General features: G+C 43.0%; 1 protein-coding gene across 20 annotated transcripts in view; it reads right to left on the bottom strand.

Annotated features, from left to right (window-relative positions):
* Positions 1-930: 930 nt before the first annotated feature.
* acss2l (acyl-CoA synthetase short chain family member 2 like) overlaps positions 931-16,907 on the bottom strand; it is a 32,265-nt gene continuing 16,288 nt past the window's right edge. The window contains exons 9-19 of one of the 20 annotated variants that reach the window (XR_005476382.1): positions 14,893-15,063; positions 11,567-11,700; positions 11,023-11,155; positions 9,477-9,533; positions 8,457-8,537; positions 7,959-8,067; positions 7,707-7,775; positions 6,597-6,773; positions 4,832-4,906; positions 2,799-4,711; positions 931-2,706 (exon numbers count right to left, since the gene is read on the bottom strand). Coding sequence is in view for 2 of the 20 variants with exons in the window: in XM_038987912.1 (XP_038843840.1) it covers positions 4,584-4,711; positions 4,832-4,906; positions 6,597-6,773; positions 7,707-7,775; positions 7,959-8,067; positions 8,457-8,537; positions 9,477-9,533; positions 11,023-11,155; positions 11,567-11,700; positions 14,893-15,063 (1,134 nt within the window). In the remaining 18 variants the exon portion in view is untranslated. Of the gene's footprint in view, positions 4,712-4,831; positions 4,907-6,596; positions 6,774-7,706; positions 7,776-7,958; positions 8,068-8,456; positions 8,538-9,476; positions 9,534-11,022; positions 11,156-11,566; positions 11,701-14,892; positions 15,064-16,907 lie in introns of all 20 variants that reach the window. The other 19 variants (XR_005476379.1, XR_005476389.1, XR_005476380.1 and 16 more) reach the window with 19 other exon arrangements.

Here is a 16,907-nt window from a genome sequence, read left to right as displayed (position 1 = left end):
ACAGGAAGTGAAGCCTTGGCTGTAGTGTCGAGGCGTTTACAGTAAAGCACAACAGGAAGTGAAGCCTTGGCTGTAGTGTCGAGGCGTTTACAGTAAAGCACAACAGGAAGTGAAGCCTTGGCTGTAGTGTCGAGGCGTTTACAGTAAAGCACAACAGGAAGTGAAGCCTTGGCTGTAGTGTCGAGGCGTTTACAGTAAAGCACAACAGGAAGTGAAGCCTTGGCTGTAGTGTCGAGGCGTTTACAGTAAAGCACAACAGGAAGTGAAGCCTTGGCTGTAGTGTCGAGGCGTTTACAGTAAAGCACAACAGGAAGTGAAGCCTTGGCTGTAGTGTCGAGGCGTTTACAGTAAAGCACAACAGGAAGTGAAGCCTTGGCTGTAGTGTCGAGGCGTTTACAGTAAAGCACAACAGGAAGTGAAGCCTTGGCTGTAGTGTCGAGGCGTTTACAGTAAAGCACAACAGGAAGTGAAGCCTTGGCTGTAGTGTCGAGGCGTTTACAGTAAAGCACAACAGGAAGTGAAGCCTTGGCTGTAGTGTCGAGGCGTTTACAGTAAAGCACAACAGGAAGTGAAGCCTTGGCTGTAGTGTCGAGGCGTTTACAGTAAAGCACAACAGGAAGTGAAGCCTTGGCTGTAGTGTCGAGGCGTTTACAGTAAAGCACAACAGGAAGTGAAGCCTTGGCTGTAGTGTCGAGGCGTTTACAGTAAAGCACAACAGGAAGTGAAGCCTTGGCTGTAGTGTCGAGGCGTTTACAGTAAAGCACAGCTCCTATCTGATACCACTAGAGGGTGAATTTCTTCAGAGCATTACTTTAACTTCACAAGAGGACATCTGAGGCGTGGAGACTTTCTGTCCTCTTCAAGTATTATTAGGAAAAAAGGTTAATTTCAACAACAACAAAAAAATCGAATACATTCAAAACAATCAAATAAATTAAACAGTTTTATTCTCAAAGTTGAAATATACATAGACGTCCAAACAAATTCAAGCCATGTTGTGGAAGAACTGTGCAAAGCTGACTGGTCTCGCTGGCAATAGTTATCATAGCTTTTAAAAAGGTGAAACTAGCTTTCCATCATTTAGACTTTACAGATCAATAATCATCTGAGGAGCATGTAAAAAGCAAGATGGAAGACAGAAGTTGATCAATCAGAACACTGAATGTTACAGAGGTTAGGTTGCTGACCAGGCAACAAGGGAAAGATTCGGATTCTGTGTCCCGTTTACCTCAACATTGGCCCACCCATTATTACATGCAAATGACAACACTGTGGCATAAATAATCATTTGGAATACGGATTGTTTCATGTCCCTTTTTGACCGGTTTAGAAGAGGGTTCAAACAAACATTGGTTTGAGACTAGGGATTGTCATTTGAATTGACTGTAATTCCCTTACATAGACATCGAAATCAGTCGTTCCCATAAGATCTGATCTAGGATCTGTCCTCCAACCACTAATCCCCCATCCTCCAAAACAACTTAAGACTGATTCAGGATCAGCGCTTAGGGACTCTGAATTAATCTGCATCATCAGAAGGGACTAGAAGGGAGACTCTCTGGGTATGTCTAAACGTAGCTTCCTCACCTCATCTCCATCTTCCTAGAATGACGCTGAATGAAAATACTCCCATCCGTCATGTTTCCTGTTCTATATAACCTGTGTTTCCTGTTCTATATAACCTGTGTTTCCTGTTCTATATAACCTGTGTTTCCTGTTCTATATAACCAGTGTTTCCTGTTCTATATAACCAGTGTTTCCTGTTCTATATAACCAGTGTTTCCTGTTCTATATAACCAGTGTTTCCTGTTCTATATAACCAGTGTTTCCTGTTCTATATAACCAGTGTTTCCTGTTCTATATAACCAGTGTTTCCTGTTCTATATAACCAGTGTTTCCTGTTCTATATAACCAGTGTTTCCTGTTCTATATAACCAGTGTTTCCTGTTCTATATAACCAGTGTTTCCTGTTCTATATAACCAGTGTTTCCTGTTCTATATAACCAGTGTTTCCTGTTCTATATAACCAGTGTTTCCTGTTCTATATAACCAGTGTTTCCTGTTCTATATAACCAGTGTTTCCTGTTCTATATAACCAGTGTTTCCTGTTCTATATAACCAGTGTTTCCTGTTCTATATAACCAGTGTTTCCTGTTCTATATAACCAGTGTTTCCTGTTCTATATAACCAGTGTTTCCTGTTCTATATAACCAGTGTTTCCTGTTCTATATAACCAGTGTTTCCTGTTCTATATAACCAGTGTTTCCTGTTCTATATAACCAGTGTTTCCTGTCCTGTTCTATATAACCAGTGTTTCCTGTTCTATATAACCAGTGTTTCCTGTTCTATATAACCAGTGTTTCCTGTTCTATATAACCAGTGTTTCCTGTTCTATATAACCAGTGTTTCCTGTTCTATATAACCAGTGTTTCCTGTTCTATATAACCAGTGTTTCCTGTTCTATATAACCAGTGTTTCCTGTTCTATATAACCAGTGTTTCCTGTTCTATATAACCAGTGTTTCCTGTTCTATATAACCAGTGTTTCCTGTTCTATATTTTATAACCTGTGTTTCCTGTTCTATATTTTATAACCTGTGTTTCCTGTTCTATATTTTATAACCTGTGTTTCCTGTTCTATATTTTATAACCTGTGTTTCCTGTTCTATATTTTATAACCTGTGTTTCCTGTTCTATATTTTATAACCTGTGTTTCCTGTTCTATATAACCTGTGTTTCCTGTTCTATATAACCTGTGTTTCCTGTTCTATATAACCTGTGTTTCCTGTTCTATATAACCTGTGTTTCCTGTTCTATATAACCAGTGTTTCCTGTTCTATATAACCAGTGTTTCCTGTTCTATATAACCTGTGTTTCCTGTTCTATATAACCTGTGTTTCCTGTTCTATATAACCTGTGTTTCCTGTTCTATATAACCTGTGTTTCCTGTTCTATATAACCAGTGTTTCCTGTTCTATATAACCAGTGTTTCCTGTTCTATATAACCAGTGTTTCCTGTTCTATATAACCAGTGTTTCCTGTTCTATATAACCTGTGTTTCCTGTTCTATATAACCTGTGTTTCCTGTTCTATATAACCTGTGTTTCCTGTTCTATATAACCTGTGTTTCCTGTTCTATATAACCTGTTTCCTGTTCTATATTTTATAACCTGTGTTTCCTGTTCTATATTTTATAACCTGTGTTTCCTGTTCTATATAACCTGTGTTTCCTGTTCTATATAACCTGTGTTTCCTGTTCTATATTTTATAACCTGTGTTTCCTGTTCTATATAACCTGTGTTTCCTGTTCTATATAACCTGTGTTTCCTGTTCTATATAACCTGTGTTTCCTGTTCTATATAACCAGTGTTTCCTGTTCTATATAACCTGTGTTTCCCGTTCATATAACCTGTGTTTCCTGTTCTATATTTTATAACCTGTGTTTCCTGTTCTATATAACCTGTGTTTCCTGTTCTATATTTTATAACCTGTGTTTCCTGTTCTATATTTTATAACCTGTGTTTTCGGTAGAAAGCCCATTCCCGCCAACCACATTTACTTTTATGACGATGAGATACTAAACATTTTTTTTTGAGATAGTAGAACATGCTTCTTCATCTGTCTCTCTGTGGAGGTGATTTCAGAGGTGGCACCACAGGAGTGTTTTCCTAGGGGCGCCAGAGTTTTTCCTGATCTGGTAGGCTAACCCAACCTGGTAAAACTCCAGACCCTAAGTCGTAGGGTCTGACATAGTAATAGAATCAGCTGTAAAACGGTTGCATATGGGCTATGATGGGACCAGATTATTTTTTTATTTTTTTAAATCAGGTCATATGGTTTAAAAAAATATATTTAAAAAAAATACAAAATCAACAACTGTGATTGGACAATAGAACTAACAGGGCTGACTGTATGCACGGTTAGATCTGTAATTAAAAAGTGACTCACACAGAATCTCATCACTATTGTGTTCATTGACAAATTTCAGTCAATCATTCTGGATTGATAAGGTCTGGGTCGACTAGCCACCCGAAGTCCGAATATAAAATCTAATTTGATCACATTCACATTTTCTCTTAACACAAATAAAATAGGCCTATTTTAGGCTATAAATACACCAGATTACCGCTTCGTTTCCCCTGGCCAGAGGAGAGCAGAGTGCATAGGTTTCTCTAGGCCACCTGTAGCTGTGGTTGTTATCGGTAGACTACAGTTGATCAGACTGAAGCACGAGTTGATAAATCCGTAATTTTTCAATGCTTTTGTGTCAATATTTTTTTATTAAACCGAATTGAAAAATTGTTGGGGCAAATGCCAGCTCGCCACACATTTGCCGGCGACCCTGCTGTGCTGTTCTCTGCAACGTGGATAGATAGGGAAAAAAATTGCACATACTGCTACAAATTAAGAAATATAACCTGTCTGTTCTACTATTTAAAAAAAAAAAAAGAAAGAGTTGGTGGCAGGAATGGGCTTCCATAGTTTTCAGATCATTTTAGATGATGGAGAGGAAATGAGGAGACGAGGAGAGGAGAGGAGATGTCGAGGAGAGGAAGCTACTGTAGAGTGTTGACATGCAGCCCCTCAGGCGGACGTTTCACAGCGCTGGCTGAACAGGACCTCTACGACCTTGGGGTCAGCCATAGTTGAAAGGTCACCTAGATCCTTCTCGTTCCGGGCGATCTGCCTCAGGACCCGCCGCATAATCTTACCTGAGGATGAGATATTTTGTTCAATAAAATGAAAAATGAAAATAAAAATGTAAAGACAAAATGTCCATAAAAGTATTTTTTTTAAATTATGAAAATGTGGTAGAATCAGGAATCAGGTACCAGATCGTGTTTTAGGAAGTCCAGGAGCGTTCTGAATGAAGTCTGGTGTGGCGATCGGACCAATCTTCTCCCTCACTAACAAGACATGTTTTGTTGTTAAATCAAGAAACCAACAAAAAAAAAAAACTCATGTTGTACTACTGTTTACATCAAATCAAATTGTTATTGGTCACATACACGTGTTTAGCAGATGTTATTACGGGTGTAGCAAAACGCTTGTGTTTCTAGCTCCGACAGTGAAGTAATATCTAACAAATTACACAACATATACCCAATACACACAAATCTTAAGTAAAGGAATCGAATTAAGAATAGATAAATATATTGGACGAGCGATGACAGAGCAGCATAGATTAAGATACAGTAGAATAGAATACAGTATAAACATATCTGATATACAGTGCGATAATAGTATTGTGTAGCCAAATGCTACAAGGGGTAACCTGTAATCTAGTGTTAGTTCTACAAGGGTTAACCTGTAATCTAGTGTTAGTTCTACAAGGGTTCACCTATAATCTAGTGTTAGTTCTACAAGGGGTAACCTGTAATCTAGTGTTAGTTCTACAAGGGTTCACCTGTAATCTAGTGTTAGTTCTACAAGGGGTTCACCTGTAATCTAGTGTTAGTTCTACAAGGGGTTAACCTGTAATCTAGTGTTAGTTCTACAAGGGGTTCACCTGTAATCTAGTGTTAGTTCTACAAGGGTTCACCTATAATCTAGTGTTAGTTCTACAAGGGGTTCACCTATAATCTAGTGTTAGTTCTACCAGGGGTAACCTGTAATCTAGTGTTAGTTCTACAAGGGTTCACCTGTAATCTAGTGTTAGTTCTACAAGGGTTCACCTGTAATCTAGTGTTAGTTCTACAAGGGTTCACCTGTAATCTAGTGTTAGTTCTACAAGGGTTCACCTATAATCTAGTGTTAGTTCTACAAGGGGTTAACCTGTAATCTAGTGTTAGTTCTACAAGGGGTTAACCTGTAATCTAGTGTTAGTTCTACAATGGGTTAACCTGTAATCTAGTGTTAGTTCTACAATGGGTTAACCTGTAATCTAGTGTTAGTTCTACAAGGGGTTAACCTGTAATCTAGTGTTAGTTCTACAAGGGGTTAACCTGTAATCTAGTGTTAGTTCTACAAGGGGTTAACCTGTAATCTAGTGTTAGTTCTACAAGGGGTTAACCTGTAATCTAGTGTTAGTTCTACAATGGGTTAACCTGTAATCTAGTGTTAGTTCTACAATGGGTTAACCTGTAATCTAGTGTTAGTTCTACAATGGGTTAACCTGTAATCTAGTGTTAGTTCTACAATGGGTTAACCTGTAATCTAGTGTTAGTTCTACAATGGGTTAACCTGTAATCTAGTGTTAGTTCTACAAGGGGTTAACCTGTAATCTAGTGTTAGTTCTACAAGGGGTAACCTGTAATCTAGTGTTAGTTCTACAAGGGTTAACCTGTAATCTAGTGTTAGTTCTACAAGGGGTTAACCTGTAATCTAGTGTTAGTTCTACAATGGGTTAACCTGTAATCTAGTGTTAGTTCTACAAGGGGTTAACCTGTAATCTAGTGTTAGTTCTACAAGGGGTTAACCTGTAATCTAGTGTTAGTTCTACAAGGGGTTAACCTGTAATCTAGTGTTAGTTCTACAAGGGTTAACCTGTAATCTAGTGTTAGTTCTACAAGGGTTAACCTGTAATCTAGTGTTAGTTCTACAAGGGTTAACCTGTAATCTAGTGTTAGTTCTACAATGGGTAACCTGGTAAAACACCTTGTCTCTTGAGTTCGTCCACCAGAGTGCGGTTGAACTCCCTGCAGTCCTTCAGAGTAACGAAACAGTAGAGACACTCCCCCTTGACCGCGTGGGGTCTGCTGACCACTGCAGCTTCGGCCACCGCTCCGTGGTCTGTTAGAGATGACTCTACCTCCGCTGTGCTCAGCAGGTGACCTGTAGGGAAGACAACGTTAAAAACACTATGGGTTATCATCAATGTCATCAGGTGGCCTGTAGGGAAGACAACACTATGGGTTATCATCAATGTCATCAGGTGGCCTGTAGGGAAGACAACACTATGGGTTATCATCAATGACATCAGGTGGCCTGTAGGGAAGACAACACTATGGGTTATCATCAATGACATCAGGTGGCCTGTAGGGAAGACAACACTATGGGTTATCATCAATGACATCAGGTGGCCTGTAGGGAAGACAACACTATGGGTTATCATCAATGACATCAGGTGGCCTGTAGGGAAGACAACACTATGGGTTATCATCAATGACATCAGGTGGCCTGTAGGGAAGACAACACTATGGGTTATCATCATCCATCTATATATGTATTTACAGTATCTATCTATATACTGTATCTATCTACTGTATATATCGTATCTACAGTATATCTATCTATCTATCGTATATCTATCTATCGTATTTACTGTATCTATCTATCTACAGTATATCTATCTATCTATCGTATATCTATCTATCGTATTTACAGTATCTATCTATCTACTGTATCTATCTACAGTATATCTATCTATCTATCGTATATCTATCTATCTACTGTATCTATCTATCTACTGTATCTATCGTATCTACAGTATATCTATCTATCTATCGTATCTACTGTATCTATCTATCTATCTATCTATCTATCTATCTATCTATCTATCTATCTATCTATCGTATCTACAGTATATCTATCTATCTATCGTATCTACAGTATATCTATCTATCTATCGTATCTATCTACAGTATCTATCTATAGCCTGTTTTTACAGCAACATTTATCACAGAGTGCTTCACAGTAACCTGGCTTTGTCCCGCAAAATGAAGCCAGCAGCAGCACAGTGGCCAAACTGTAGGAAAACAAAATGACCTGATACGTTGATCATGTCATCTATCCTGCCTGCGATCCAGTAGTATCCATCTTTATCCCTCCTGCAGCCTGGGAAAGAAAGACTTCATTAATTCACTTGATTAAACCTTTTAAAAAGGAAAACAACAGTGCCATGTTTAACGTCGATGTCACCATTACAATGTGATCGTCAATGAATACGATGAATCTAATCCAATAAAACACGAATCTAATCAAATCAAAGAATGGAAGGTGCTGTTTGAAATGTCTTACCGTCTCCGGTCACATAGAAACCTGGGAATTTCTTGAAGTATGTGTTCTCAAACCGCTCCTGGTTTCCGTACACGGTACGCATGATTCCAGGCCAGGGCCGACGGAACACCTGCAACAACATTACAGACCATGGCTCTTAGTTTAGAAACATTACGGTAATAATCCTACCAGTACATAATGAAACACCTGCAACAACATTACAGACCATGGCTCTTAGTTTAGACATATTACGGTAATATTACTACCTGTACATAATGAAATACCTGCAACAACATTACAGACCATGGCTCTTAGTTTAGACATATTACGGTAATATTACTACCTGTACATAATGAAACACCTGCAACAACATTACAGACCATGGCTCTTAGTTTAGAAATATTACGGTAATAACCCTATATGAAATCCATATGATAAGGATAGTGAGAGAGAATTTTTTTTAAAACATGTATTACACTGTACTTGAAGTGATTGTACCATAGAATGTGTTGTACTGACCAGATAGCCCTCTGCCTCTCCCTCCAGTTCCTCTCCATGCTCGTTCAGTATGGTAGGCTCCACGCCAAAGAAAGGAAACGTCTGGAACATCAGACAGATTCAAATCTATAGGATTCACTGGTTGATGAGATGCTATAATCCAGAGGTAGGCGACCCTGGTCCCTGGAGTACCACTGACACTTCATGTTGTTTTATTTAACCCAACCTGGAAAACCAGGTGTGTTGAATGTAGACCATCACTGAACTGATCAATTAGGTCAGGAGGTCAGGTGGTCAGGAGGTCAGGTGGTCAGGTGTGATGCCCTCGTTGGAACCTGCAGGAACTCCAGGAACTAGGTGGCCCTACCCCTGCTATAAACACGTCCATAACAAGACAGATTCTACTGGGGCAGAACTCCTCGTTCCAGATTACCATCTGAGAACACTGAGGTTAGACATCTTTAACTACAGTATACCTCAGACAAGGAGTAAGGATCCAATCAGAGGTAATAGGGGAAATATTACACTGGCAAACGACTAGTCTAGTATATACACTGAGTGGACAAAACATTAGGAACACCTGCTCTTTCCATGACAGACTGACCAGGTGAATCCAGGTGAAAGATATGATCCCTTATTGATGTCACTTGTTAAATCCACTTCAATCAGTGTAGATGAAGGGGAGGAGACGGGTTAAAGAAGTATTTTTAAGCCTTGAAACATGGATTGTGTATCATTCAGAGGGTGAATGGGCAAGACAAAATATTTAAATGCATTCGGTTTGAGTGTGTCAAGAACTGCAACGCTTCTGGGGTTTTCCACGCTCAAGTTTCCTGTGTGTATCAACAATGTTCCACCACCCAAAGGACATCCATTGTGCCAACTTGGCACAACAGTGAGAAGCATCGGAATCAACATGGACCAGGTCCTTTCGATCACCTTGTAGATACCCATGCCACGACGAAGTGAGGCTGTTCTGAGGGCAAAGGGGGGAGTCAATTTTTTTTTAAATGACACTGTGTTTAAATGATGGTAACTTACAGCTGATCCAGGTTTCAGAGGTGTAGCGGCAGGTAAAGGAGTTAAAACATGGCCACCCTATGCAAGAACACAAGTCATTAAACACACACACACAATGAACAACAATATAAACACGACATGCTGAAATAAAAGATCACAGAAATGTTTCATATATACAAAAAAAAATGGTTTTTTCTCACTCAAATATTTTGCACAAAATGTGTTTACATCCCTGTTAGTGAGCATTTCTCCTTTGCCAAGATAATCCATCCACTTGACAGGTGTGGCATATCAAGAAGCTGAATAAATAGCATGATCATTACACAGGTGCACCTTGTGCTGAGGACAATAAAAGGCCACTAAAATGTGCAGTTTTGTCTCACAACACAATGCCACTGATGTCCCAAGTTTTAAGGGAGCATGCAATTGGCATGCTGACTGCAGGAATGTCCAACTGAGCTGTTGCCAGAGAATTATGTTAATTTCTCTACCATAAGCCTCCTCCAACATCATTTTAGAGAGTTTGGGAGGCTGTCTAACGTGAATATGGCATCGTGTGGGCGAGCGATTTGCCGATTGAGAACAACGTGCCCTATGGGATTATGGTATGGGCAGGAATAAGCTATGGACAACGAACACAATTGCATTTTATCGATGGCAATTTAAATGAACAGAGATACCGTGACGAGATCCTGAGGTCCATTGTCGTGCCATTCATCCACCGCCATCACCTCATGTTTCAGGATGATAATACACAGCCTCATGTCACAAGGATCTGTACACAATTCCTGGAAGCTGAAAATGTCCCAGTTCTTCCATGACCTGCATACTCACCAGACATGTCACCCATTGAGCATGTTTGGGATGCTCTGGATCGACGTGTACAACAGCGTGTTCTAGTTCCAATATCCAGCAACTTCACACAGCCATTGAAGAGGAGTGGGACAACATTCCACAGGCCACAATCAACAGCCTGATCAACTCTATGTGAAGGAGATGTGTCGCGCTGCATGAGGCAAATGGTGGTCAGATACTGACTGGTTTTCATGAGGCAAATGGTGGTCAGATACTGACTGGTTTTCATGAGGCAAATGGTGGTCAGATACTGACTGGTTTTCATGAGGCAAATGGTGGTCAGATACTGACTGGTTTTCATGAGGGACATGGTGGTCAGATACTGACTGGTTTTCATGAGGCAAATGGTGGTCAGATACTGACTGGTTTTCATGAGGGACATGGTGGTCAGATACTGACTGGTTTTCATGAGGCAAATGGTGGTCAGATACTGACTGGTTTTCTGATCCACGACCCTACCTTATTTTTAAGGTATCTGTTACCAACAGATGCATATCTGTATTCCCAGTCATATCAAATCCATAGATTATGAACTGTAGCTCAGTAAAATCTTCATTTTTTTTGCTCAGTATATTTTTCAAATGTATTAAAATCTTTATTTTAACTGTATTTTCTAACTTATTTTCAGTCAAATAGATGTGATAGAAAACAATGAAAGATTTAAAAGGACGATTTCAAAACAGACATTCTGGAATGGCACCAAGTCTCTCACCGTCTCCGTCTGCCAGAAGGTGTCCACCACTGGACATCTCTTCTGGCCAATCACCTCGTGGTACCAATGCCACGCCTCCGGGTTGATGGGCTCACCTACAGTACCCAGAATCCTCAGCGATGACAGGTCGTACCTGCAGGAAGTGACAGGTTTAGGGTGAATAAGTGAAGAAAATGCTGAGTCTGGTCTGGTTCAACTGAGCGTTGGTTCTCTTTTCGTCCAGCAGATGGCGCTAGTGGACAGAATGACACTGCGTTATTACAACCAAAGTGCTATAGCTCAGATCAGTGTATGACGCAAAGATGAAAGGCCGGGATTGAATCTGATCAGCAGAAATAGTTTGCTTGACATTTAAAAGGTAAATTCCTACTGAGCTGTAATTTCCTACATATGCAACGTTTATCATGTATGAGGTCTCTGCAAACGCCGGGAACATTACCTTTAAAAGATGCATAGCAACAACAAAAAAAGGACAGATTGGATTGAATCCTGGCCTTAAACTGTGAGAAAACACAGCATGTGTGTGTGTGTGTGTGTGTCTTACTTCTGTACTGGATCTAATCCGTACTTCATCAGAAGGCGTATGACTGTGGGAGCCGTGTAGAACTTGGACACTCTGTACTTCTCAATCACCTCCCAGAAACGCCCCACGTGAGGGTGGACTGGAATACCCTCGAACTGGAGAACACACACACACACACACACACACACACGTTGGTTCAGTCAGGCAATATATACAAAGAAAGTGCTAGTATTACAGCGTATAAAACTGTAACTGGTGGTAATCAACCATCAGGCCAAGAGGCTTCCCATCAACCCAACGTGTTAACCATCAGGCCAAGAGGCTTCCCATCAACCCAACGTGTTAACCATCAGGCCAAGAGGCTTCCCATCAACCCAACGTGTTAACCATCAGGCCAAGAGGATTCCCACCAACCCAACGTGTTAACCATCAGGCCAAGAGGATTCCCACCAACCCAACGTGTTAACCATCAGGCCAAGAGGCTTCCCATCAACCCAACGTGTTAACCATCAGGCCAAGAGGATTCCCACCAACCCAACGTGTTAACCATCAGGCCAAGAGGCTTCCCATCAACCCAACGTGTTAACCATCAGGCCAAGAGGCTTCCCATCAACCCAACGTGTTAACCATCAGGCCAAGAGGCTTCCCATCAACCCAACGTGTTAACCATCAGGCCAAGAGGATTCCCACCAACCCAACGTGTTAACCATCAGGCCAAGAAGATTCCCACCAACCCAACGTGTTAACCATCAGGCCAAGAGGATTCCCACCAACCCAATGTGTTAACCATCAGGCCAAGAGGGTTCCCATCAACCCAACGTGTTAACCATCAGACCAAGAGGATTCCCACCAACCCAATGTGTTAACCATCAGGCCAAGAGGGTTCCCACCAACCCAACGTGTTAACCATCAGGCCAAGAGGATTCCCACCAACCCAACGTGTTAACCATCAGGCCAAGAGGATTCCCACCAACCCAACGTGTTAACCATCAGGCCAAGAGGGTTCCCACCAACCCAACGTGTTAACCATCAGGCCAAGAGGATTCCCACCAACCCAACGTGTTAACCATCAGGCCAAGAGGGTTCCCATCAACCCAACGTGTTAACCATCAGGCCAAGAGGATTCCCACCAACCCAACGTGTTAACCATCAGGCCAAGAGGGTTCCCACCAACCCAACGTGTTAACCATCAGGCCAAGAGGGTTCCCATCAACCCAACGTGTTAACCATCAGGCCAAGAGGGTTCCCACACACCAACCCAACGTGTTAACCATCAGGCCAAGAGGGTTCCCATCAACCCAACGTGTTAACCATCAGGCCAAGAGGATTCCCATCAACCCAACGTGTTAACCATCAGGACAAGAGGATTCCCATCAACCCAACGTGTTAACCATCAGGCCAAGAGGGTTCCTACACACCAACCCAACGTGTTAACCATCAGGCCAAGAGGATTCCCACCAACCCAACGTGTTAACCATCAGGCCAAGAGGATTCCCATCAACCCAACGTGTTAACCATCAGGCCAAGAGGATTCCCACACACCAACCCAACGTGTTAACCATCAGGCCAAGAGGATTCCCACACACCAACCCAACGTGTTAACCATCAGGCCAAGAGGGTTCCCACCAACCCAACGTGTTAACCATCAGACCAGGAGTATTCCCACCAACCCAATGTGTTAACCATCAGGCCAAGAGGATTCCCACCAACCCAACGTGTTAACCATCAGGCCAAGAGGATTCCTACACACCAACCCAATGTGTTAACCATCAGACCAAGAGGGTTCCTACACACCAACCCAACGTGTTAACCATCAGACCAAGAGGGTTCCCACACACCAACCCAACGTGTTAACCATCAGACCAAGAGGGTTCCCACACACCAACCCAACGTGTTAACCATCAGGCCAAGAGGGTTCCCACACACCAACCCAACGTGTTAACCATCAGACCAAGAGGATTCCTACACACCAACCCAACGTGTTAACCATCAGGCCAAGAGGATTCCCACACACCAACCCAACGTGTTAACCATCAGGCCAAGAGGCTTCCCATCAACCCAACGTGTTAACCATCAGGCCAAGAGGATTCCCATCAACCCAACGTGTTAACCATCAGGCCAAGAGGATTCCCATCAACCCAACGTGTTAACCATCAGGCCAAGAGGGTTCCCACCAACCCAACGTGTTAACCATCAGACCAAGAGGGTTCCCACCAACCCAACGTGTTAACCATCAGGCCAAGAGGATACCCATCAACCCAACGTGTTAACCATCAGACCAAGAGGGTTCCCACCAACCCAACGTGTTAACAATCAGGCCAAGAGGGTTCCCACCAACCCAATGTGTTAACCATCAGGCCAAGAGGATTCCCACCAACCCAACGTGTTAACCATCAGGCCAAGAGGGTTCCCACACACCAACCCAACGTGTTAACCATCAGGCCAAGAGGATTCCCACCAACCCAACGTGTTAACCATCAGGCCAAGAGGGTTCCCACACACCAACCCAATGTGTTAACCATCAGGCCAAGAGGGTTCCCACCAACCCAATGTGTTAACCATCAGGCCAAGAGGATTCCTACACACCAACCCAACGTGTTAACCATCAGGCCAAGAGGATTCCCATCAACCCAACGTGTTAACCATCAGGCCAAGAGGATTCCCATCAACCCAACGTGTTAACCATCAGGCCAAGAGGATTCCCACACACCAACCCAACGTGTTAACCATCAGGCCAAGAGGATTCCCACACACCAACCCAATGTGTTAACCATCAGGCCAAGAGGGTTCCCATCAACCCAACGTGTTAACCATCAGGCCAAGAGGATTCCCATCAACCCAACGTGTTAACCATCAGGACAAGAGGATTCCCATCAACCCAACGTGTTAACCATCAGGCCAAGAGGATTCCCACACACCAACCCAACGTGTTAACCTTCAGGCCAAGAGGGTTCCCATCAACCCAACGTGTTAACCATCAGGCCAAGAGGATTCCCATCAACCCAACGTGTTAACCATCAGACCAAGAGGGTTCCCATCAACCCAACGTGTTAACCATCAGGCCAAGAGGATTCCCACCAACCCACCGTGTTAACCATCAGGCCAAGAGGATTCCCACCAACCCAACGTGTTAACCATCAGGCCAAGAGGATTCCCACCAACCCAACGTGTTAACCATCAGGCCAAGAGGATTCCCACCAACCCAACGTGTTAACCATCAGACCAGGAGTATTCCCACACACCAACCCAACGTGTTAACCATCAGACCAAGAATGTGTTCTTAACTGACTTGCCTAGTTAATTAAAGGTAAAATAAAAAATACAAATATGTTGTTTGTTCTACTGACCAGCACGCTGGTAGCCCCATTGGCCAGGGGTCCATAGGTGATGTATGAGTGTCCGGTGATCCATCCTATATCAGCGGTACACCAGTACACATCGTCTGGCTGGTGGTCAAACACATACTTAAAGGTCAGAGAGGTGTAGAGCAGGTAGCCTGCTACTGTGTGGAGAACACCCTGTAGAGGAGGAAGACACAGGCTTAACACACACACACACACACACACACCACACACACACACATAGGAACATGCACACACACACACAGGAACATGCACACACACACACACACACACACACACAGGAACATAGGAACATGCACACACACACACACAGGAACATGCACACACACACACACAGGAACATGCACACACACACACACACACACACAGGAACATAGGAACATGCACACACACACACACACATAGGAACATGTACACACACACACACAGGAACATGCACACACACACACACACACACACACACAGGAACATAGGAACATGCACACACACACACACACAGGAACATAGGAACATGCACACACACACACACAGGAACATAGGAACATGCACACACACACACACACAGGAACATAGGAACATGCACACACACACAGGAACATAGGAACATGCACACACACACACACAGGAACATAGGAACATGCACACACACACACACAGGAACACAGGAACATGCACACACACACACACAGGAACATAGGAACATGCACACACACACACACAGGAACATGCACACACACACACACACACACACACACACACACACAGGAACATAGGAACATGCACACACACACACACACACACACAGGAACATAGGAACATGCACACACACACACACAGGAACATAGGAACATGCACACACACACACACACAGGAACATAGGAACATGCACACACACACACACACACAGGAACATAGGAACATGCACACACACACACACAGGAACATGCACACACACACACACAGGAACACAGGAACATGCACACACACACACACAGGAACATAGGAACATGCACACACACACACACACAGGAACATAGGAACATGCACACACACACACACACAGGAACATAGGAACATGCACACACACACACACAGGAACATAGGAACATGCACACACACACACACACACACAGGAACATAGGAACATGCACACACACACACAAACAGGAACATAGGAACATGCACACACACACACACACACACAGGAACATAGGAACATGCACACACACACACACACAGGAACATAGGAACATGCACACACACACACACAGGAACACAGGAACATAGGAACATGCACACACACACACACACACACACACAGGAACATGCACACACACACACACACACAGGAACATAGGAACATGCACACACACACACACACACACAGGAACATGCACACACACACACACACACACACACAGGAACATAGGAACATGCACACACACACACAGGAACATAGGAACATGCACACACACACACACAGGAACATGCACACACACACACACAGGAACATGCACACACACACACACACACACACACAGGAACATGCACACACACACACACATAGGAACATGTACACACACACACACAGGAACATGCACACACACACACACACACACACACACAGGAACATAGGAACATGCACACACACACACACACAGGAACATAGGAACATGCACACACACACACACAGGAACATAGGAACATGCACACACACACACACACAGGAACATAGGAACATGCACACACACACACACACACAGGAACATAGGAACATGCACACACACACACACACAGGAACATAGGAACATGCACACACACACACACAGGAACACAGGAACATAGGAACATGCACACACACACACACACACACACACACACACAGGAACATGCACACACACACACACACACAGGAACATAGGAACATGCACACACACACACACACACACACACACACACACACACACACACACACACACACACAGGAACATAGGAACATG

This window comes from Salvelinus namaycush, unplaced genomic scaffold, assembly GCF_016432855.1.
Source record: "Salvelinus namaycush isolate Seneca unplaced genomic scaffold, SaNama_1.0 Scaffold89, whole genome shotgun sequence".
Taxonomy (NCBI): Eukaryota; Metazoa; Chordata; class Actinopteri; order Salmoniformes; family Salmonidae; genus Salvelinus; species Salvelinus namaycush.
The sequence above is the reverse complement of the archived record's forward strand: the minus strand, read 5'-3'. Positions and strand labels throughout refer to the sequence as shown.